The following is a 26,257-nucleotide window of genomic DNA, read 5'->3' as shown; positions in this document are numbered from 1 at the left end:
TTTAAAAAAGTAAAAAAATAAATAAAAATTTAAAAAATGAAAAAGTGATAATAAAAGTAAACAAATAAATAAAGAAACAATAAAAGAAATGTAAAACTAACTCTGCTGTCCCTCCCATCCGGTTGCCATTCTCTATTGATGTGGGGGTTTGGGGGGTTGGCGGGGTGGGGGGTGCATTGCGGAACCTGGCCTTGGGGCAGCAGGGAGAGTAAATCCGGACCTGCACTTTCCTTTTTTCATCCCTAATACATAAGCCTGCCAAAGGCCAAGGTTGAAAAATAATATTTGGACGCCACAATGGGTAGCAGGTAATCAGTGAATCTTTAATGGTAAATGGAGAACTACTTTGAAAGAAACTATATACTAAGCCATCACTAAAAATGATGGCGAGAGTCGAAATAATAAAATGAAATTAAATATTTCTAGTGTTCATTTATGCACAGTGGTTGAAGTAATTTGCCTTTTCATATCGAGGCATTTTTAATGTAGCAATCTACTCAGGCTGAAACAAATGTGTCCCTCCAGAGATATATTCTTTTCAAGAAGACATATTAGGTGTTGCATGACAGTATATTTCCTTAATTTGTCCTCCTCTCTTATCTGAATTGCATTTACTTTGTTCAGCCAAAATATGCTTTTCTTTTGTGCTGTTTCAGCTACTTTATAGTTAATGTTGCTGAGAAAAGTCAAGCTTATTCTTTCTGCTTCATATATCATCAACAACGGTGGCTGGATAGCAGGAATGATTATCAATAGGAGGATGATTATATTTGGTAATGATGTATGAAAAAGCAAAAAAAAAAAAAAAGAAACTCCACACACAGAGATTTAGTAACACTGGATTTGGCCACATTATGTGTGTGCTGCGTCATAAACATCTTTTACATCTGGTTTATAGGCATTCGTTTTGTATAAAGGGACAGTTCACCCAATACTGGTGGAGGGGCAGTCTGGTGGGTTATGGACAATCTTGTTGTACACAAACCTATGCTAGTTAATAAGCTCACTCTGCGATTTCCTGGTTTATCATTACATATTCCTGGATCAGCTTTAGTGTTTCACTTGTGAAGATTTATAAAAGGAATATAGGCTTTTCAGTAAACAAGGTGAATTGTTAGGAAATTTTCCCTTAGATTAGAGAATCAAGTGAAGCTCTGCTAGCTTCATCCGATCATGTGAGAAACAAAATATTATTCTTCTTGCATGTGATTGGGTATTCTTCACAAAGTGAAGTTTCACCACATTCACTAAGCTAAGTAAAAAATGCCATTGGAAAGTGAAATTTCACTTTTCAAAGTGAACTTGTTCGACTCCTTTAGTAAATAAACTGCACAGTGTCAGCTGCCTGCTCATTGGGCACGGGTGAGGATTGTGATCTGCTGTCCAATGAGAAGACTGAAGGCAACAAAAGAAAGCTACATTGCTCAGACAAGAAGATTAATTGCTTAAAGAGGAACTTCACTCCTCTTTTGCAATCCTTCCCCCTTCCCTTGACTGCTGGCTTGTCCTCAAAAAACATACTCACATGCCTAGTGAATACACAATTTTCTTGTGTAAACCACCACTATTGTTCCACGCTGGGTCGTATACTGCCATCTTCCTTCTGATGTCATCAGGGGGCCGGCTGTCTCTTCCTGGCACCTGATGAGGTATAATAGTGAATTCACAGTGCAGTAGGGAAATTTCCCATCACATGTGCAGTGTGGCCTAGAATGGCCAAAATCTTGTGGGATGTGCGATGTTAGTATGTGTCATGTTAGGGGGAAGGGTGGGCGTTATTCTCACCTAGACGAGAAAGACGGAAGTTCGGGGTGCAGACCCAAAAGAAACACCTTGTAAAAAAAAAAAAAAGAATCAACATCTGACTGTGTAATGGGGGATGATAGGAACTGATTAGAAAGTATGATGGTCTGCTTTAATTAGGTAGCACATATTGTCACTTATCTGGCAGAGCAATGTGCATGTAAATCTCAATATTTGCTTCACAATTACTAATACCAAGGCAGGCAAAACAGTGAACATATACTGTATGTATTCAAACTGTGTATTTAGCTGTTTTTTGGAGATTAATTTTACCTTTCCAGCATCTACTTGAAGTGAGATATCTATTTAGGGTAGGCTGACCCTTTAAAATGACCTTAAAATAGTTCTTTCCGATGAAGTGAACATTATCCCAAAATGTCTATGTTGTACAAATCTATCACTCATTATAAGACTATTTGACATCAACATAAACAAAACATAGCCTTGCAAACATTGTGGAGAGCAAACAGTGGCTATTGACTGCTTTAATGTTAACCAATGAGAGGAGTGGCAACTGACATGTTACCAATAATGATTACAGTTAAGCCAAAATAAAATTGCAAGAGTGTCACTTTGATTACCTTTTTTTCCAGACTCTCCTTCTGTCTGTTTGCAGCAGTTTTTAAAAGGAGCATACATTGCTGAATATATATTAGGGTCACTTTTGGTTCAGTAGTTTTGTAAAAGTTTGCAGAGAGGGAAGATGGAAGATATTTTTTTTTCATTTGTTTGTCCCTTTTCCTTAATATTTCCATTTGACAGCAATTAGATATTTATATATTTTACTACTTGTAATGAATCTTAGCACATTAATTTGTCTCACAATTAGACTTAGCAGGTCACGCCTCCTACTACCTGAAAAAGGTGGGTAGGGAGGGCAATCCCGCCTTGTGTCAGAATGCTGAACTTGCAAATAATAAGGAGAAGAATCACATTCTAATATACAAAATACAAAAGTTCTTTTGAGGCACAAATTGAATAGTCAACTCTAGACTGCTCATACAACCAAGTAGAGTCAAAGTAAACAGGACTGGAAATAAGTGCAAGCTTCCGGTAGCCTGTTGTAGACCGTGGGGCTGATTTACTAGAAGTAGAGGCTGTTCAATTGGCAAACCAAATGTTCACTAAAATGTGTCTGTTCACCTTGTACACCCGAGAATAGCAAATAGGGTTAACCTGTGTTCATTAGGAATCAGTGACGTGCGGTACCTGCGGATTTGGGTGAGGCATTCCCCAGCCCCGCCCCCAGCCCACTGAAGCCCCGCCCAATCCGGTCACCAAGCTAGTTTGAGAGATGGACAAGGGAGGGGGGAGGAAGGGAGGAGACAGGGAGAAGACACCCTGTCCCTCCCTTGCTCATCACTGCTGAGGCATTGAGATCGATGGCCTCAGTGTTTTTCTTTTTTTGATTGGACAGCTTAGAGCCTTAGACCAATGGCGCTGTGCCATTGGTCCAAACCTTCCACAGAGCTCACGCCTCTAACACAGAGTAGAGGCTGTGACAGCTCTTGCCTCACTAGTTAAGTTACACAAGCAGTGGGGAAGCCCGCTGCTGTCTAACCTAACTACCTGTCAAAAGCTGGATGCAGCGCTGCCTGTAATTAACAGGCAGTGCTCCATCCATGACAGGTTACGCAGCGGGGAGGATTTCCCTGCTGTGTAACCTGTTACAAGCCAATATGAATGGAGAAAAAGCTGTCAGCGTGAGGCTCTGCCTCACCTGCCTCCCCTGATCGCATGTCCCTGTTATGAATATCCAATCATGCACTTTGCACAATAATGGCTGATTGAAAGTAGCCCCTTAGCATTGACATAACACACATATGCGGTGTCACAGAGGTGGACTTTCTAACTTTTAAGCACATACATACCCCACTGCGAGCACTGGTGTCCCTCTGTATGCCATATCAGAGTTAGTCTTAATTATCGCCAGTTTCCGTAAATTGACAGTAATCCTTTTTAGATCTGTTGTAGCCATACTGACAGGTTTTAAAATGGTAACCAGCTGAATCGGTTGAACATGTCTGAAATGGAACTGAAACTGTCAAGAATGAGGCGCAGGTTGTGTTAAAGGGGCCATACTGTCAGAAAAGTATTGTATGTGCTTTATTAAAAGACACTCATTAAAAAAGCAAAATACGTAAGTTTGTTTTTGGGCCCAACTACGGGTACAAACAACAAATAACACACACATATGCGACATCTCCATGTATGGCAGGAGTAGGAAAATGTCTTTATTTATTGGTGGTGGGTCATGGTAATGCCAAGAAGTTTAAAAGATTTTTTACTATTTTGGCCCATAGGAATGCTCCTTGGCTCCATCTAGTGGCCATAATGCACTGCCAATCTCATTTGTAGAGTTGTTTGCTATGAGAACAGTTTATAAGTACACCTCAATGTATTTGCACAATTTTACTAACACATTCCAAAGTTTCAAAACTGGATTCCAGCTTTAAGGTTTGTTTTACCTTCATCAGTAAGGTGTTAAGCTTCATCTTATTAATTTATTCAGCAAACATTAACTTTGCTAAGTGAACAGTCTGCTGCCCTATAGTTAATTAACCCCACTATATTAGTGATATTAAAAAAGGTTTAAAAGGTCTCATAAAGGTCCTAAGAAACACCCTCATACTTCAGATAATAATTCACGGGACCTTTCAAACCTTGCTTGCTGTCATCTCTATGGAATACACACAGTGCGGGTTATAGGAACAGGAATGCCAGCAGTAAATTATTGTAGCGTGTTAGCCATGGATAATAGCGGGATAGGGAATAGCTTTTCTTGGCTCACTGAATATACGTATTTTTTTATTGCCAGCTTTCAGGATTACTCATCTTTGCTTGCCAGGTATGGTGTCATAGACATAGCTGAAAAATCACATTCTTATATATACACAAGTACTTTGTCTCTTTATCTAAATTTCCTTGTTTGTTGTTGGTTTCATTAAAGCGTAGGTAAACCCAAATACTAAGTTTGCTTAAATATCTCTTATTTTGTCTTCTAAATGTAGTTGTGCAAGGTTACTTTTATTGGTATGAGTAAATAATGAATAAATATCTGATGATCCTGTCAGTTTCTGCCACTTTTACTCTTATAGGGTGACAACGCTATCCCACCAGATCCTAATATTGGGGGAGCCTTGTCCCTCTACTGTGTGAACTACAGGCAGCTTTTTTTTTATCCACTCTGCTGAATTCGACTCCCTCTGATGGTTGACTGACAGCTGTTCTGCCGATTTAGCAGAAGAGAATGGGACTTCCTCCTTCAGTATTGTCACTAGCAACCTCTAGTAACTTATACCATTTCACAGCCCTAGACTGCAGGGAAAGAATCACTGGTATATTCGTCACATGACTTCTATTAAAGCTAGGGTAAAAGGTATTTGATTGATTTTTTTTAAATTATATAAACTTACGTTTAAAAAATGCCTGCCCTATGTCCTGCATTATTGTGAAATACAGGGTTCATGTATGCTGTAAGGACCCCCCCCTAACCCACACTGCAAGGGTTAAATGCTAAGGATGGAGGGATAAGGAGTAATAATTACCTTAAACCAGGTACACACCTAGCAAATATTGGCCAATTCAGCAGCAATTGGTTGAAATTCGCTGTGTAGGTGACCCTATTTCCTCAGCAGAAGTCGATCATTTGTTCTACTTTTGCCAAAGGAACATGTTGGAAAATGTTCTCGCAAACGGTGTTTCAGCTGCAAGCACCATTAGGGCATTCTGACAGTGGCCGCTGGCGGGGGATTCGTCCGTCCACACTGTTTAGCATGGCCGGAGGAATCTGTTATATTTTCTTTGTTCAGACAGCAGGTGCCTCTTCTGGCATGTTCCCTCTAGACATGTGCACTGGCAAAAAATGTGTTTAGTTTCGTTTTGCTTTGATTCAGATTTTGTCCGAAATTTCATTTTCGGAAATTCTTATTCGTTTTCATTCGTCATACCTGTTATTTGGAAATTCGGATACATCTGAATCTCCGAATAACGAAAATGTGTCCGAAAAACGAATTTTTCTGAAACGAATCGCACATGTCTAGTTCCCTCTATATGTGCGAGGTTCTGGTTCTGCTAAGCCTCCTCTGTGGGGCACTCCTGGGCATGCCCCTTCCTCCTCCACCATTCAATGCAGGGATGACCATTGTCATTAAGAAAGAAAGAGAGAGGAAATAAAACATTTTTAAGTTGTCCCCAGAACAAGAGGTGAGGGGAAATCTTCTAATGGAGACATCTGCTCTGGGGACAACTGTCTTACAGGTGAATTCTCCTCACTTTGGGAGATTTCCTCAAACTTCCTGTTGTATCTCTGGGACAGGTAGTGAAAGGGAAATTTCCCCAGTGGTACACAGGCAATACAAAACAAGCCGGCATAGGTTTTAATCTCTCTCTACTCGATCCAAAACTAGAAAAAAAAGATGCAGCTACACATACATACTTTAAAAAAGAGCTCTGGGAAAATCAAAACTTACCTTTGCAGTGGGGCTACCCTGCACTCCAAGGTTTAAGTGCTCATTTTGTCTTGAGGGCTCATATTAAGCTGTATTACTCACCTAATCCTTGGTCCAACCTTGGTTGGAGCTCACCTCTCTTCCCTTCCGCTCAAGCTAAGGGGGTCCTTCGGTATCCTCATATCCAATGCAGGTCTGTGGATGATGTTCTTAGACTGCCGTAGCCCAGGGGAGAAGAAGCTGCAGGGACCAGTCTAGCAGCCCAGAGGGAGACGGTGGAACTGAGAATTAGTAAGTAAATCTGCTTTGTTTAAGTACCCTAAACCCTAGATGAGCACTTAAATCTTGCAGTATGAGGGTAGACCCACTGCAAGGATACGTTTTTGATTGTGCCGGAGTTCTTCTTTAGCTTACCTGCTGAAGTATACAACCGTGTTAAATGTAGATGTTGCAGTCCTCATGTGCATTGAACATTTAGGCCCCATTCACACAGGAATGGGCTGCAGGTACAGCTCTGTGCTGCGTGCATGGCCGTATCGCTCAGCTCCCGGGAAGGACAGGTGCTGTGTGCGATTAGTACGCAGCCCCCGTCCTTCTCTATGGGATTACGCAGCTGTATGTCGCCCTACGCTCACCTGCCCTGCACATCCGTGCGGGTGTGCGTACTCGTACGCTGACAGGATGGATCCATTCTGCGTCCGAGCCAGGAAACACGCACCCGCACGGACCTGCACATGAAGTGAGCATAGAGGGGCACTTTGTCCCATAGAGAAGGACACACAGCACCTGTCCTTCGAGGGGGCTGAGCGATACGGCCGTGCACGCAGCACGTGTTAATGGGGCCTTACACTTCGCTGTATTTGTGCTCTATATGCAAATAAAGTGAACTGATTAATGTTTATGTTATGGTTCTAAAAAAACTGAGAGAAAATATAATAAGAAAAACAACATACAGTAATTGTTGAGAAGGTGAGAAGTGAAAATGTGACAAACAAATACTGTAAACAGTAAGATCAGCTATCATTATAAGATCAGCTAAAGTAAATGTACTTATCATTACAACATACAATAGGAAGCAGGAGCTTATGAAATGGTATATTCACACTTGCTATGGTCAAAGCCCAAAGTTAGCAAACTTGTATGTTGTTTGCAGTGTTTTATATTTTGCTCGGATGATTTTATGTGTTAGGGGCAGGCAGCCAGAACTAAATGTTGGATTTTAACATTTTTTAAATAATAAGTCCTCACAATGCTGAAATGTTCCCCAAAAGATATTAATGTTTTTTTATAAGCACTCTGTGTCCCACTGAGTTAAGTAAAATATTTCATTTGTTGTTGCCATGACAAAATTTGAATTAGATCTGTCATTTCTTTCAAATATATTTTATGTCTACAAGATATTTATTAGATGACTAATACACTGAGCTTAACCATTTGGTTATAGATGGAGCTTTCATTTATTGCAATTTAAAAACCACTCTTGTTTTTTTTTTAAATTATTATTATTTTTTCATATAAAACAATTATTTTCTGTTATAAAACATATCAAATAAAAAAGCCATTACTAAACCTGTAAGTCAGCAAAGAAAATGTTGTATTTGTCTTTCTTTCGGGTTCCAGGTTTCGGGTCCGAACGCCGTTCCGTTATTCGGATCTTTTGGAATTTCATTTTAGTTTTGCTCGGAGTCTTCTGATTGGCCAGTAAAAAGTCACGTGTATGATTTATTTTAATTTTGAATGAAATTCAGATGATCTGAAATTTCGTTAAAAGAACATTCGGATTTGTTTGCATTGGAATTTAGACATTCGGATGCATCTGAATGTCCGAATTTGTGAAATTTTGTCCAAATTTGCATTTGTAACTATACAAAATGTACATGTCTAGCCATTGCAACACCCACAAAATGAGAAAAGTAGTCACTCCAAGGTAATCTCATTTTTGCCACATTTTTTGGAAATAGGCTGGCACTAAGGATGTTAAGCAGTCACTCTACCCCATATCAATATTTCAGTTATGAGTGAGACACCAGGCTGACTTATCCAGCTGGATTACCTGCCCTGCCCTCCTGTCACAGAGTCTCACTACTTCTGCTGCATTCTTCATAACATTGATGAAATGCAAACTAATCACATGGCACCACCTTGAAATGGTGGCAATAGATTGGCAGAGCAATAACTTGGCACGCATTTCACTGGCAGTGTCTTTGGGAAAAGAGTAGGGCTGGTAATGATTAAAATTTTTGTGTTCGATTAATCAAATTTTTTAAAATAGATTAATCGATTAATTTTGAATAATTATAACGCACATACAGATCCAACTACATTGGCCTATACACATACAGCACAGCAATGAAGTAATAAAATGAACTAGGATCACACTAATCCAGCACGTTATTTATCTCACCTGCCCCACTGAATATGGCCGCCGCTTGAGTAGGGCAACTCAGAATAATAACGTGCTGGATTAGTGTGATCCTAGTTCATTTTATTACTTCATTGCTGTGCTGTATGTGTATAGGCCAATACCTTGGCTGGCGCTCGTGCATAAAGTTTCTTGGGCAAGCTCACCGGCCCAAATGGCTCCGTCGGCTAACGAAGAGGGGGAGGAGTCCGATGATTTTGCGGGCATCAACGTCACTGGACTCCTCCCCCTTCCCTTCATTAGCCATCATGGACATCGACGTCCCCGGCCCCCCCCCCCCTTCCCTTCGTTAGCCGACGGAGCCACTTGGGGAAGGGGGGAGGAGTCCGGTGACGTTGATGTCCGTGACTTCACCTGATCGCAGATGGGACTCCCGGAAGCCGACGGAGAGGTGAGTGTTTTCATTAGCGATCAAAATTATTTTAATCAATCAAAAAGTTTAACGATTAATCGAGAAATTAATCTTTAATTTCAACAGCCCTAGAAAAGAGGTTATTCAGCCTCTATGAAAAACTGAAATATTGGGTGGAGAAGCCTTTACAATATGGAACTTTTTAATGTTGCACTAGATACAGCACATTATTAATGTGCAGATAAAACACAGAGAGGGAGATTTATCAAAACAGAAGCAGACAAAATCTGGAGCAGTTGTGCATGGCAACCAATCAGCATCCCCCTTTCATTTTCAAAGCTTAACTAAACAAACTGAAGAGATAAGCTGGTTGCAATAGGCAACTGCTCCAGATTCTTTCTGCTCCAGTTTTGATCAATCCCCCCCAGAGGGAGAAAGTGAAGGGGTTAATGTACAGGTCACATACAATGGGAAGACGGAGATAAGGGGGTTAATGTGCAGGATAAGGGAGGTGAAGTGGTTAATATAAAGGTCAATACAGACACATGATTGAGATGTACAAGAGAGGTTGGGGGTGAAAGGGTTAAAAACGATCCTACAATCAAATGAATTATGACCTGTCCCACTACCTCCACTACCACCACCACCACCTTGAATCTGCTTCTGCCTGTGATCTGCTAATAATGAATAATCCTTAATTAATAAATCCTTCATCTTCCCGTTCATCTATTGTGATGAGCTTTGGGTTCAGGTCAACCATGAGTTCGATTTTCATTTTCTTCTTTACTTTCATTTTTATCATGCTTTGTTGTTGCTTTTCATGCAGATTTTTTTTTCCTTTTTTGTTGTGCTACACCTCTTTATTCCAACCCATAATGAAATGTGACAGCTGTAGCATAGTTGAGCCCATCATTCCTTTGTATCTGTACTTGATAGAGTTCTTTTAAATTTAAAATGAGAAAAAGAAAAGTGTACCGTAAATATGTCAGTTTAAGAAAAATGTCAAATATTTTCAGTGAGCTTTAAAACAGGAATCAGTGAGATGTGCCAATCATTTTGGGTAAATTCAGACTAGCTCCAATTGTAAAATAAGATTTGTAAAATACTGTACTTCATAGAAATGTTTCTGTTAGCCGGGGAAGTTAACAGTTCAACAGGTATGCTTTGCAAATGCCTGCCTGGATTTAAAATGCCACCATCAACAGCACTGCATAATGATTTCAAAGCACTGCACCTGCAACACCATTGTCATCTGTGCAACTCAGGAGCCTCCATATAAGGCTGCCCATACACCTTGCGATCATCGGACGACACTTCTCGTCCGATGATCGAATCGTCGCATGGCGGCCCCATCCTGCCCCGATTATCGCAAGGTTGGATCAGAGGTAATGAGATGAAAGCATCTGGATGAATTGCGGTAATTGGCCACACGTATTTTTATCTGCGCATGTGCAGTGTAGATTGTACGAATTTTGACGTACAGAAACGCCACCAACCTTGCGAAAATCGTACGATCGACCGAAGTTTTCTAACCTGCTGATTAGTCAAAAGTCGATCGATTGTACAGTATTTTCGGTTGTACACTGCCCATCAACCGTACGAATATCGGCGTAAAACGCGATCGCATACGAAAATTGGTCGATATTTGAAATGTGTATGGGCACCTTAAGTTGGTGCCTTAAACGTCACAAAGCTTAGAGCATTTCCATTTTCTGAGGTGCTCCTTGCCCCTCATTTCCATGGATGTATCAGAGGAACTTGGAGTTACAATTTCACTCAAGATTTCACTTATGGGTCTATTCACTAAGCTGCCGTAGGCAGCCGAGTGAAAGACCGACCTGAAGTGAAGTGAGCCGAACACTGTTCGGCTATTCACTTCAGGTTTATACGGCTGATTTCAGCCGTACACCGGCTGAATTCAGCCGTACATCGGGTGGCTTCATGTGACTTCGGTTCGGCCGAACATGCCCGGCATGTTTGGCCGACCCAAAGTGCAGAAGGAGTTCGACTTAGCTGATCCAACATCTGGATCGGCCAAGACGAACATCCGACAGGCTACTCGCTACTGTTCGGTCTATTCTTATAGATGCCGAACAGCAGTGAGTGAATAGCTGAATGCCGCTGAGCAGCATTCGGCTCGGCTGTTCTGCTCGGTCTCTCTGTGGGTCCGAGCAGAACAGATTAATTGAAATAGCCAGTAGGAATCTAGCAATGCATTCCTATGGTGAAACTTTGTTTTTGTTTTTTTTTATTCTGACGGCTCCGTGTCAGAATAAAAAAAAAATAAGAAAAAGCAATGTTTCTCTCCTGGGCGGCCGTCTCTCCTTAGGCTGGCTGGAGATCAGTGTCCCTGGTTAGCTGGTAACCAGAAACGATGATCTCTCTGCAAGTGGCCGGAGCCAGCCGTAAGATCACAGCTGGCTCCGCCCAGCTGTCAGAAGCAGGCTTTCAGCCGAGCCGAAGCATATGCCTTTGGCTCGACTGAGCCGCCCGGCCGACTTCGGGAGCTGTACGGGTTATAGTGAATAGCCCGTACAGCAGCCCTTCGGTTCTACTGAACCGAAGGGGTCCTGGGGCAAAAGTTAGCCGAAGGATCGGCCGAAGCTACGGCTAGATCCTTTGGCTGCTTCGTAGATAGATCCCATAGATTGCAAACTGCCCCTTATTACACTGCTTCTCAATATTTGTTCTTTTTTTAACTATTCATGACAGTAAATATTTTGCAAGTATAACCATTTCTCTTATATACTATCCTAAATATCCTTTCACATCTATACACAGAGGTGCATCTACCATCTGTGCAACTTGTGCAGACACAGAGGGACAGCTGATGTCCTAGGACCTCTTAGGCAGGGGCTTTCTAATCTGTAATGGGCCCTAGGATGTCATGGGCTCACTTTCTGGGTAGATTGATCTCTGCTCAACAGTGTTCATATAGTTACTACTCCAGCTTCACTAAGAAGAGCCTGTGGGGCATCAGTTCAGGAGAACTGTCCCACTGATCACCAATGTAAGGGGTCCTTCACCCACTCATCACTAATGTAAGGGGGCTCTTCTCCCAATGACCACTGCAGTAAAAGGGACATTCTCCAATGGAACACCAATGTAAGGGGGCATTTACACATGACCACAAATGTAACAGGGGATTCTACAATTCTTTTTCTAATGAGAGCATTAACAATAAATACTAATGCAAGATAAGTAAAACGCATAGGGGTGTGAGCCAGAATGTATTATTACACAGGAAATGGCACATTTCACACCACTGTAGAGTTTTGTCTGCATTATAAAAAGGTGGGCTTATCCTGGGTCACATGTCTTGCATCTGTTGGTGAGTGCCCCTGCTCTGGACACCATGACATCCCGTGTTTTTTTCTTCAATATGTCACTTATGCAGCTGCTGACTTATGTCTCCTCCTGCTGGCCCACCTGCTGCTTGTTAGACCTGTAACAAAGAGCTGAAGAGGGGTTTCAGAGCACTTCCATTGGCTTTGTGCTACAGGACTGACATGCCTCAGGCAGGGAAAGGAACCTGTAGCTCCATAAACAGAATATATAAAAAACAGTAGTCTGGTCCTCTGCAATATGTAAGTTACTTATTCCTGACTGCATTTTGTGCATTACACACTCCTGACCTCTGCATTATGCACTCCTGTTCCTGGCACTCTTTGCCTTACTTACTCCTGTCTCCTGCACATGGTGCAATACTTACTTCTTACTCATGTACTCTCTGCAATACTTACTCCTGACCTCTGCACTCTGCACGTTAAGCACTCCTGACCCCTCCACTCTGTGCATCACTTATGCTTGATCCAGGGCAGAGTAGGCTCAGGTTTAGTTAACCACACTCCTGGTGGCCCATCCCACTGTTAACAAAATTTGGACACACCTACAATATACACATCACTTTTTTTTCTACTCAGGATGCCCAAGGGTAACCCAGGGCATTTACATTGGTAGCAACACCCATTAGTCAGTTCATTTTCCTCCTCTCTCATTGATGATCCCTGGGGGTTAGCCTCAGCTCTGGGTAGAATAGGTAATGCAAGTGCATGAAGAAGGACTAGTGCATATATGGCTATATGCATATAAACCCTTAAATTTGACTGCAGTCTTAGTTGCTAGCACATCCTGATGAAGCGCTCTCCACTGGAGTTCAAGGCCATGATGGGCCTTGACCACCCCGTGTTCATTTTCCTCCTCTCTCATTGATGATCCCTGGGGGTTAGCCTCAGCTCTGGGTAGAATAGGTAATGCAAGTGCATGAAGAAGGACTAGTGCATATATGGCTATATGCATATAAACCCTTAAATTTGACTGCAGTCTTAGTTGCTAGCACATCCTGATGAAGCGCTCTCCACTGGAGTTCAAGGCCATGATGGGCCAGCCAATCCCTGGCTGTTTGGTGTGGCATATTTTTGTCCAGATTATGGGTGTTAACGTACTTACATATTCTTAACAAGCAGCTGCAGACAATAAGTAGAAATTAATCTTCACAATAGAGGCACTGAAATTGCAGCTCATCTTTTTTTTCTCTGGCAGTAGGAACTTGGGAAACTGCCAGCCTTCTAATATAAACAAAGAGCTGAAAACTGTTAAAAACCAACAAAACCATGATTTCAGAAACCGATGCCAACTTTTTGTTCTAATGCAGCACAGCACAATGAATGGCATGTACTTGACTATGGGTGCTACTACTATGAAAGTGCCTGTGGGTACTATGTAAAATGAATGACATTGCAACGCAATGCATTCACATATTGCCATGCATTTGAGTAACAGGCAGTAAAACGCATGTTGCTGAAAGGTATGACTATAAATGTGCACTTATTGCATCTGAGACAAAACCCATCATTGAACAATGTCAGGAGATTGCTGAGGTGTGTCAAAAAAAACAACTCTTGGTGAAAGCAATTATGCAGTTAAGGTAACACATGCATATGTGATCCTTCCTTCTCTGAAGGGAAGAAAAGAAATGGGACTGAAGATATTTGCACCTCTAAAATGCAATGTATAGTGGAGTAATGATTTACTGTGCAGAAAGGAGACAGACTGCTTAAAGGTCTTCTGATGACAGTGGAGGTCACAAGACAATTTCTGTGCGTTGTGTTCTCCATACAATTAATTTGACAGCTACTGCAACCATTCACTGAAAGTCCCAATGTCATTGACAAGAGAAATCACATTATGTTTTATGAGGTCTGTTCATAGCTGTGTGTTGTAGTGCCATGCAACTTGGGAAAAGGTGTAAGAACCTCTTTTGGCACATGGTATTTTTGAGAACATATACTTTAACGGGAGAGAATGATAAATACATGTACAGCTAGCCTCTCCTAGCAGCATCTACTCTAGCATAATTGCATAGAAAGATGGAGCGAGCAGGCCATATCATGCTTCATGTGAAAGAACTAATACAGCTGGTGAGGACAAGGACATTTCTGTACAATCCCAGTGACCTATCACAATCAAAAGTGGATCAGTAGCTATGGCTGTATACAAAAAAAATGCATCAAAATGCATCAAAAACATAAATCAACACATGCTTAAGTGCGCTACAAAATGTGCTACAAAAATACGTTAACAAATGCATGTATATACAAGTGTGAAAAGAGCTTAAATGTAGGAAGTCTTGTGATTACACTGTCACTACAATGGTAAACAAGTGGCTTGTGTTCATGTCCATAAATTTGTGTGTGTGTTCATTATTCAATATTCATTCCTTTAATGACAAAACAGGGCAAAGGGCTTCTTAAAATTTGGCAAACTTAAGCCAAAAGCTGAAACACGTACTTGTTCAATATTGTCATGGTGTTTCAGCCCAGATTAATGGATTGGCTGAACTGCATCAAATTGGTTAAATCCCAGTTAAAGTCTCTATATGTAGTACTGTTATGCAGGCAGGCTGCATTTACAGTAATGTAAACACAAAGGGGGCGCCTTTCCTGATGCAGGTCAATTTTATTTCAGTAAGCATAAGATAAGAACAAAGAAGTACTCACAAACATGAGAGTCACATAGCCATGAAATGTAAGCTGACAGGCAGTGAGCATCCACTGGACGATTCCTGTATGCTGGTGATGTTAACGTGTTTCCGGGGCACGCCCCCTTCATCAGAACGTTCATACGTTCAGAACGTTCATACCAGGCTGGGCTGGTATGAATCGGTCTTAAGGCCCCATTCACACACGAATCGGCCTGCACGTACAGCTCCGTGCTGCGTGCGGGGCCGTACCAAGTAGCTGCCGGGAAGGACAGGTGCTGCGTGTGATTAGAACGCAGCCCCCGTCCTTCTCTATGGGGCTATGCGGCCGTACCCCCCACTATGCTCACCTCATTTGCAGGTCCTGAGGGGTGCGGGTTTTCTGGCCGGGACACATACAGGATCCATTCCGGTGGCGTATGAATACGGTCACCCGCACCCCTATGGACCAGCCCAGCTGTCAGAATCAGGCAGTTGGCCGGCCAATGGCCGGCCGCTCGGCCAGCTTCGGCTTTCAGCATGGCTCAGTCGAGCCGATGCATATGCGTTCGGCTCGACTGAGCCGCTCGGCCAGGTTCGGGAGCTGTACGGGCTATAGTGAATAGCCCGTACAGCACCCCTTCGGTTCTACTGAACTGAAGGGGTCCTGGGGCCGAAGCTAGCTGAAGAATCGGCCGAAGCTACGGCTAGATCCTTCAGCAGCTTCATGAATAGACCCCATAGTGAAATCCTTCTAGAGATGGCAAGAAACACATCATATTCACAGAATGCATGTTCTACACAAACCTTAGCGTAGACTGACCGAGACTATCAAGGTCCCGTAGCTAAAATAGTGCAAACATTTGTAAGTGGTTAGATGTCCAATTAAACTGTGAAAAACATGTCTTCTTTGTGATATTCATATTTCTATGCACTTCATGGCTAAAAATTAAAAAAGAGTTCACATTTAATAATGCCCTATGGATTTAATGTTAGGGAAACTTGTTTTTATAGGGCATATCTTCAATAGACATGTAACCCCACGCATCTGATTGGCCAGAGTACAGTAACATGTCCAATTCAGTTTTGTTTTGAACGAAATTTATACGGATCTGAATTTTCGGTAAAGGACCATTCGAATTTGTTTGCATTTTCATCCGAATTTAACAAAAGTTATATGAATATCAATTCGGAACTAAACAAATTTTACTTGTCTAGTATTCTTCAACATATTTATTTTCTGTACAATTAAAAACAGCAGAAACATTAGTGTTCAATCTCCATGCAAATGTACAAACTAATGCATTATTTTCTAGCTACTTTTCTTAAACACTTGTGTCTTTAAATCATTGCCATTTGCTGGTCTTACAAACCAACTAGCATTCAGCTAGAAATCAAACATTCCTTTAACTTACACATTTGAAACTTGTTGGGCTGGGATCCCTCACTGTCACCTCTTATTGGTGACCTCAAGCAATTGATCTAGTATGTTCAGTTCTCCTATACAGAAATATAAAAGGTGTCTCAGATCTATTGTTATACGCTAAATGGTGTAAGGGCGTATTCATACAGGAGATTAGGATGCTGTGTTTAGAAGCAGCTAAACACTGCATCTGGGTGCAGCAGAACTCTGTAATATGGATGCATACATACCGGATGTGTCCAGAACCACCAGAGGCCCTAGCTGCATGTAATCATTCGTATGAGCGGTTACATGTAAACAGCATTGGCGAGGGCTATTTACTTGTAGAGGGTACAAATCTGGCCGCATGACTGCTGGCCATGGCTATTCACACACAACATGTGCATTGGACTGAAGTTTCTTCACCACAGATTCTTGCCAGCTACTCTTTAAGATAAGGAATTCATTTTTTACACCAGTACTGTAACTTTTCACTGACTTCTGCATTTAAGAACACTTTTAAAACATTCAAGAATCAATCACAGCTCTGACTAACTCACTTATCTACATAGTTATTTTATTTCCAAACAATACGGCATTTTACAGATTTTTACACATTCCTTCTACACTGAATACAAACATTTACAGCTAGCTATGTTTCTTCTTTTCAGGTAAAGTAATGCAGTGCCAAGCACTGATTGGATAATTATCTTTATTTTTAGGTATACTGTTCAAATTATTGTGATTGTTTAAGAGTTTGTTTCACGAGAGAGGACAAGGCTTTAATAGAAGTAAAGCTGATTTTAGTGGAAGCAATATCAATATGTAGCCATAAAAAGAATGCTTTCATATTACTCTGGTGTATTTTTAGGGATTCTAATTAACTAATTGTTCTCTAAATTTAAGGTGATTGTAGCTGCATTAGTAAGGATAGTAGTCACCAGCACTCACTTGTAATGTGCAAAAAGGATAGCACTTTTATTGATACGTCACATGCGTCAAGAAGTCAACGATTCGGGGCTGCTCAGGGTCCCTTCATCAGGGCGACATCGTGACCAATAAGTCATCACTATCATGAGTCATGAGGTCACCCTGATGAAGGGACCCTGCGTGGCCCCGAAATGTTGACATCTTGACAAATGTCACATATCAATAAAAGTGCTATCCTTTTTGCACATTACAAGTGAGTGCTGGTGACTACTATCTTTACTTGGATTGTTATTGTTATTGTTGTCATCATTTTGAGCACCAATGCATAATTCATTTGGTTTAAGAGCTGTATGGTGTGCAGGTGATTCTCTAACGCTATGTAGCTGTATTAGTGCACTGTTACAACAACACGGTTGAGTACTGTCCACGATCCTTTTTATGTGCAAAAACAGTTACATTTTCTGGACAAGCTTTCAGGGTCTACCCCTTTCTTCTAAGGGCCAAGCAGTACTGGTACAAAAAGGTTTAGCAAAATGTTCAGAAGAAATTGACAAGCCAACAATACAGCTTGGACATTGGAAGGGGAAGGCCCCAAAAGCTTGTACTCAAAATTTACATGTTAGTGCAAATAAAAAAGTATTAAGGATAGTACTCAACTGTGTTGTTGGTAAGACAGATTCAAGTACTGTATATACTGTAATAAAATGGTTTTGGGTATTACCCTATCTTTTGATGTAAACTTTGTAAAAGATATTATTTTATTCCCTCATCAAACATTTCATAAAGCAGAGTGCCACTGTGTAGGTCTCAGGGTTTCCTGTAAGGAAGCATGTCAAGCTCAGAAATACTGTAAATTGAGAAAAAAAATAAGCAAAATAAAGAAGAAAGCAAAGTTGGAATGTCCAAGCCCCAGGGACAAGAGTGTTAAATGCACCTAATACATAAAGACTTTGTAGTGCTCTGTATACAAATTCACATAGACTCACTCTCAAGAGACAACACACATTGACACATCCTTTAAGTGACAGTATATACCAAAGAGTAATTGCAAATTGTAAAAAAATATATATAAAAGAGAACAATTAGAATGATAATAACAAACACAAAACTAGCACACAAAACTATACTTATCTGTTTGCTATTGAGAGAACCCAAATTGATTTTCAAAATGGGGCCCCAGCTTGTGAGAGAATACACTCTTGTACTAACAGCTAAATACCACTTAGTAAGAATAAATTCTTACCTTGCCACTTGATGTTGTTGACAACTATTGGATGTTAAGGCTGTGGGTTCCCTCACAGGTGATGGATATTTAAATCCAAGTCACAGAACCAAAATTGAGGAAGATATTCAAATGAGAGAGAAGATTAGTGTTTTTGTTAATCTATTATTGTCTTTAGCCAGCTGTACAGAAAGACAAGTATTCTGATAGAAAGCAGAAAACAATCCTTAGGTTTGCACCTGACACCCCCTTTATAATTATACTTTAGTAGACAACATCCAATTAACAAATTTCTCACATCACATAAATCAAAATATTTCTGTAATTTCAAAGTATTTGTTTACATAAAAGCACAGATGTAGAGGACATAAAGACACAGCTGTTTAAAGTCTTAACAATTCGACATGTATATTCAGCAGTCATAAATGAAAGTCCAAAATTTGTGATTTAGAAGTGTTTAGTTTATAGAGGGAGACTTCACTGAATGTGGATAGGGTAGAATACAGCGCTGAAAGAGAAGTTTGGGGGTTGGTGAGAGTGAGGATCACATCGTCTGCAGAGAGCCCAATTTTGTGGGTTATTTTACCAATTGTTATACCCGATATAGTAGGATCTGATCGGATCATGTGTGCCAAAGGTTCCATCTACAGGACAAATATAATTGGTGATAAAGGGCAACCTTGGCGGGTGCCATTCGTGAGGAAAAAGGGATCCGACAGGTGACCTGAGGAGGAGATTCGGGCGTACCTAATCTCAAGAAAATAAAAACTAGAGAAAAATAACCAAAATATCTACTGTAGCGTGTTACAGGAGAAAATACCAGTCATAAGTAATCTGAAAGATAACCGAGCGACTTCCTAGTGCCTTTTGAAAGGTGCTTCTCAGGTCCATTCTGAGCGGATTCTTCCCGGGCTTATGGTTTCCTTCTCCGTGGGTATTGAAATAACTATGTTCCAGTCAGATAGAAGCTTGACTCCGGATTCAACCGAGGCGACAGGATACGTTTTCCCCTTATATGAGATGATCAGCTTGGTTGGGAATCCCCATTTATAGAGGATACGATGCTGTCGTAGAGCCGCAGATATGGGCGAGAGCTTGCGACGATTGGCAATAGTCAGTGGAGACAAATCCGCATATAAAGAAATGCCGTCAAAGTGAGGTGGTAATTTAGATTGAGACTTCGCAGCTGCCATTGCTCTTTCTTTAGTGTGGTAAAAGTGAATGCGGACCAGAACATCTCTAGGGACCGTGTCGGGTAGAAAAGATGGTTTAACGATCCTGTGTGCACGGTCGATAATGAGGTCATGATCTGATGCATCACGAATGAGACCTTTTAGTAGCTTAGTGATAAACCAGCAGTCATAAATGAAATGACTAGAGTATTGCCTAATTGGTGACCAAAATATAATCTATATTATTAATTTTGACATCTGTGTTGGCACCAGGTGGAATAACATTGTGACTCCATTATTTATTAGAACTTCAGAGGTACGGCATCTAATGAACCTTAAAAGGGAGGATGGGGTGTATTTATAGTGTGTTTATCAGTGTATTTATAGTTCATGTCCAAGGACAAGAGATAACATAAATAAGAACAAAGCAGGAATATTTTTAAAGGTCATAAGACACCAGTTTCTTTATTTCAATACAGATTTTACTATCCTGATTTTACTAGGTGACAATTTTGCCTTTTGTGAAGTTGTCCTTAAAGCCCACCTTCCTCAGTGGCAGCTAGCTACAAATTACCACTTTCATACCTATGGCTGGTATAGGGACTGGCATGAGCACAGTCCAGCCATAGAATGATTGGAGTAAGTGACATGCATGTTTAGAAGAAGCTGGAGGTAGCTATGCGGTGATAACAGGACCACACAATAAAGATCTCTAACACTGAAAAATGATTATTTAGGTAAGTAGTTTCAACTGCAGTGGGTTGGGGAAGATTTAAAGGACAATTTACCTAAAAATTAAGTTGCCCCTTAAGTGATTAGAACAATATCTTAACTAAAATTTTCATGAAATAACATATATTAGATATTTTAAGAATGTCAATTATAGAGTAAATATTATTATTTTTGAAAATAGTGTCTTAAGTCTTCCAAATTATAAATAGTGCATAACGTCTTACACAGGACAAAGTTTAATAACATACTTAAATAGGCCCATGTGGGTTGGTTACATCCATTGTATCTGCAGTAAGTTCTATGTGTGCATATATAAATGAATAAATGTTCTTCTTTCCAGCTCCTTGTGAGTCAACATCATCCCAGTGCAACAATGGAGAGTGCATCTCACTGAGGAATGTCTGTGACAGGCACAATGACTGTACTGATGGGTCTGATGAAAAGAACTGTGGTAAGATATTGCCAATAGATGAATGCCTTTACAGTACCAGCCCACATTAGTGCAACTCTCTGTTGTAGTGAACCTTTCAAGTAAAATGTGCTAATGTCCTGGCTACAGAAGTTACTTGTGAGTGCTTACAAAACTGATGATTGAGTTTTGCAGCCATAAAAAGATAACTTCAACCGCCTGCTGCCTTTATTGGTTTTGTTTCCTGAAGTTAAAGTCTCTACCTGAGACCCTTGATCTTGTTCATACAGGGTAATTCCCTTGGGGTACAGGTGATCTCTACATGAGCTTAGCGTAGATGCAAGAGTTTTTGGGAATCTGTTCTTGTCCACCCTAAACTGGCCACAGAAAGAAATACAAACATGATCTGACCTTTCACAAATGTGTTGCAGTGGAAGTGCACTATATCTCCAGCACGAGGGATAAAATAATTATTGAACAAGGTTTTCTAGCTTGTCCAGTGACTACCCCCATCCATTGCCGAGCCCTGTCCATCATTGTCTACAGATGCTCTATAGACATTAAATCATAGTCAGATCCATCTAAGAATAACTGGATGTAGAGAGTGTGTGTGGACACCTTTAGAGTTTACTGTGTTCTTGCCCACCTTGAATATGCTCACTCACCATAACATATCTCCAAAAAGTTAAAAATCCAACAAAGTCAGTGGATCACCTTGCAGTGTCCATTATGGTGGTTGTCTAAAGGTGGGAACTCAAGTGCAGAAATGTGACCACTTGAGACTCTTAAAGGAGAACTATCCGACTGTCACAGGTCAGCTCAGTAGATCGGGAGGTGAGCGAACACATACCAGGTTCGCTCACCTCTCGATCCTGTCACGGCTCTCTGCTGTGACAGGGGGAGGGGCTGGATTCCCCTCTCCCCGCTCCGATCTGCCAACGCTGACTGGCGGAACGGACGGGGGAGGGGGCGGGTACAGCTGGCTCTGCCTCTAGATAGGCAGAGCCAGCTGTCACTCACGCAGCTGGGCGGATTCCATCATCTACGTCGGGATCCGCTCCGGCTGCGGCGTCTCAGTATACCGCAAGCTGTAGCTCGCGGTATACTAAGCTTAAGGTAACGGGAGGACGCTAGTTTGTGTCTTCCCGTTACCCTAAGGAGAACTATGGGGAAAAACACTGACCCCATAGTTCTCCTTTAAAGCCCATTCAATCATACAGCAGTAACTGGCATTTTTTCCTCACTGGATCAACGCCTGTCCCTGCTAGGGAACATACAGTATAGTTCCATTAAATGTGGTGTGATATGCAGTGGCCTACAGTAAAATGTGCACATATTGCATTTTCACACAATACATTGGATACCGCACAGTAGTGCAATGTAGAGCACTGCTGTGCGGAGACATTAATGAAGCGTACACTTTGTACACTACAAATAAAGTTAAGAAAAAAATAAGTAAACAGTGCCCTGCATTGTAATGACAAACCCTTAGAGATATAGAAACTGTTAGGTGGTGTAAAGTGTATCTTAACCCAAGAACAAAATTGTACTAAAAATTTTAGTCTTTAGATGTGGTGGCTGCATATTTTTCCTTTTTGTATTGTTTTTTTTTCTTTATTTTCACTTTATGATTTTTCTGGTATCACACTTCCTGTTTAGAGCTGCACTGTCAACCTAGGACAAGACATGTGTTAGGACTATAGATCACCATCTCCCATTTCTCATCTCCATACCATAGGGAGGAAGTGTTCTGTAGCCCTAACACTTCCAATTACTGCAAAATCCTTTCCGTGGTGTATATATAACAGACCAAAAGGAAGCAAATGTGAGAAGATCATTGTTAGGGTTTACGTAAACTTTAATTCTCCAGCATCTAGCAAAAACTGAAATATATGTGCTCTCCCCTGAAAGCTTCTATATAAGCATATGAAGCCAAGAGGGGTAACTATATTATAAAATGTTCATATTTAAAATACAATTTCATACCATTTCGAATCTGTAATTTGTATCCAAATCTTAAAATTCAATCCATTATTATTCAAATCTGACTTTCAAAAACTGGAAGAGGTTTGCTTCATAGAAATATAATAGAAACATTTGCTCTTGGGACACTAGGCAGTAGCATCAAAACTAGTAATGCAGTAAAAAATATCATACACGTAACTAAAAACATAAAATATCTACTTTTTTATAGTGCGTATTGCCAACAGCAGCTTAAGTGGCTTAGTTGAGTTCAAAGTTGACAACCAATGGTATACAGCATGTTCCAATCTCTGGAATGAAGAGATTTCCAATAACATTTGTCATCAGTTGGGTTTAGGGTAAGTAATCCCTACTGCTTTATACAAGAATGTCCTTGATGTGTCAGTCTGGATGTGTGGAATTCATTTACTGTTACTCAACAAATATTCTGAACTGTTTGAACCAGTTCCTCCTTCCACCGGACATTAGCAAAAATCCTACAATTTGTGCTACATTTATATATTATTGTCAGTTTTCTTGCAAGCTCACACCTGATCCAAAATGTATTTAAAGAGATTTGATGGCAGTTATGTATTTTAAAATTCAGCATGTTGATGGGGATGAGGGACTCATCCCCCACATCCTTGGGGATTAGCAGGTCTGACGGAAGGACTTATTAGTAGACTTATGCACGACATGAAATTTCTTTTCATCTTAATTTCCTTTCTCTTTGGAATTTATTTTTCATTTTCTGAAATTCGGATCCATTCGATATTCGGAATTTGGATCGATCCAAATTTTTTTTCCCGGAATCCGGATCTATTTGAATCTATTTGGATGGAGTTGGATGGATCGTTCTCCCTCCCACTTTTCTGCTCTGCCAAACTGCTGCTCATTTGAAGGTTTGGTAAGGGATTTTAGGGGGAATATCACACATTTTATTTTGGCATAGGGTTCTCACTTATCTTTTTATCAGACCCAAAGGGTGTAGTATGAATCTGGAGGATTCTATTATGTTTTTTTTCACTTGTAAGTTTCACAACATTATTAATGACATTCACACAAAATTTGGATGCATCAAAAATTCAAATTCTTTCGAATTCATTATGAGGGTTATTTACAAAGCTGCCGAAGGCAGCCGTGTGAATAACTGACCCGAAGTGAAGTGAAGATATTAGCGCCGGCTCTGATGAGCTCTGATTGTAAAGACAGTTCAGCTCCCCCTGGTTACCAATTAACCAGGGGACGCTGAACTCTCATGAGAGCTCAGCGGAGCCAGCCTTGATATCAATGCCGGCTGCACTGAGCTCTCATTGTAATGACAGTCCAGTGTCCTCTGGTTACCTATTAACTAGGGGATGCTGAACTGTCATTACAATTAGAGCTCAGCACAGCCGGCAGTGATATCAAGGCCAGCCCCGTTGAGCTCTCATGACAGTTCAGCGTCCCCTGGTTATTAGGTAACCAGGGGACGATAAACTGTCATTACACACTGAGAACTCGACGGAGCCACCGTAATACCACGCCGGCTCCGCCGAGTTCTCATTGTAACGCTGATCTGGCATTACGATGAGAGCTCAGCAGAGCCGGCTTTGATATCACGGCCAGCTCTGCTGAGCTCTCATCATAATGACAGATCAGCGTCCCCTGGTTACCAGGTAACCAGGGGACGCTGATCTGTCATTACAATGAGAACTCAGCGGAGCCGCCGTGATATTACCTGGTAACCAGGGGACACCGATCTGTCATTGAAAGTGGCCGGAGATGACAGCTGGCTCTGCCCAGCTGTCACTAGCAAGCTTTCGGCTGGCCAACGGCCAGCCATTCAGCCCGCTTCGGCTTTCACCTTGGCTCAGTCGAGCCGAAGCATATGCCTTTGGCTCGACCGAGCTGCTCGGCCAACTTCGGGAGCTGTACGGGCTATAGCGAATAGCCCGTACAGCAGCCTTTCAGTTCTACTGAACCAAAGAGCTCAGGCGGCCGAAGCTAACCGAAGGATCAGCCGTAGCTACGGCTGATCCTTTCGGCTAGCTTTGTGAATAACCCCCTATGTGTTAGATGCCGATTTTTGTCCAAATGTCAGTTCTGACGAGCAAAATGCACATGTCTATTTATTAGTATGTGGAATACCTTTTGGAATAAATGACCCCCCATATATCCAGTCCTCCACCCTGTGTGAATAAGTATTTCACTTGTTATTTATTCACAGAAAATAAAGGGTAACTATAGAGATACCACCAATTAATACATTATTTGCATTATGAATGATTTCCATCTGGATCTGTCGGAGGTTCAGGTGGGTGGGCCAAATGGATAAATCTCCCATTTTGTTTGCCTATTTGTTGAACTGCGAACAGACTGTATTTGTTCCAACTCTGCAGTTTCAACAGTTTTTACTACTTAAGGACTATCCTTTATAAAAACAACATCCAGCCTCTTTCTCCTCTTTTCTCTTTAGCTAATCCTCTCATGAATAACAAGGAAAATATAAATGATATACCATTTTTAATAAAGAGATAAAAAGCTTGTTCAGCGCTTTAAAAAAACATCACTGTACAATGAATGCTGCTGAACAACAGCAAATATGAATTTTCACAGTGATCACCATGATGCTGCTTTCTCTATCAGCAGGATAAACAACAGCACCATTTTTGTTTTAGTGCATTGTTATAAATTTATAAAATAGTTAAAATAGATACTTGAAACCCTTGTGAAACAATAGGCAGCTCTTCAAAGTATAAACCGATAACAGAATACATAAACACCATGCATGCATTTATCACACAGAATGTAGCCGGGATCATCAGGGAAGCATCGGTAATTAGACCTTGGAAGAGTACACAGTCCAGACAATAAATGCTGGTTCAAACAAACAACAAAATACATCCTTTCTGAATTGCTGCAGTAGAGAACAAGCAACTTATACAAATTACATAGCTAAGTGTAGTCGTATAGAGCACCTGTACATCACTGTAGTGCAGACATAAAACAATAGTAAAGAGTATTAGAAGGTTTTATTCAATAAAGTAGTACATAGAGTAAAACAGAATTGCAGAAATCATTGATACAAATGAGAGTATGCGTACGCCACATTATCCTAAATAATGACACAAGTAAAATATTAAATGTGAAACCATTATTACCTTAGAGAATTTCATTTTGCTCAAGAGTTTAGTTTATTTCATTTAATGTTCTTTGTTTTTGTGGGTGTTTTTTTTACTTCTTTTGTGTATTTTATCATTATTTTTGTACTGTCACTCTGAATTTTTTTAATTTTACATTCTTTGTGGTCTGTTTTTTTGTGAAAAAAAATCAAAAATTAAAGCTTATGAGAGAGTATTTTTTGAATCAAACTCAGGTCCAGGTTTATTTCATTTAGTGTTCTTTGTTTTTGTGGGGGGGGGGGGTTTTTTTCTTGTGTGTATTTGATCATTTTTTTTT

At 40.8% G+C, this 26,257-nt stretch overlaps 1 protein-coding gene across 1 annotated transcript in view; it reads left to right on the top strand.

Moving 5' to 3' along the window:
• TMPRSS15 (transmembrane protease, serine 15) overlaps nt 1-26,257 on the top strand; it is a 229,782-nt gene that overhangs the window by 132,518 nt on the left and 71,007 nt on the right. The window contains exons 16-17 of the mRNA XM_018556698.1: nt 20,786-20,896; nt 23,049-23,175. Of these exons, the coding sequence (XP_018412200.1) occupies nt 20,786-20,896; nt 23,049-23,175 (238 nt within the window). The remainder of the gene's footprint in view (nt 1-20,785; nt 20,897-23,048; nt 23,176-26,257) is intronic.

This window comes from Nanorana parkeri, unplaced genomic scaffold (assembly GCF_000935625.1).
Source record: "Nanorana parkeri isolate BGI_ZX_2015 unplaced genomic scaffold, ASM93562v1 scaffold248, whole genome shotgun sequence".
NCBI lineage: Eukaryota > Metazoa > Chordata > Amphibia > Anura > Dicroglossidae > Nanorana > Nanorana parkeri.
This window is presented reverse-complemented; position numbering and strand designations above follow the sequence as displayed.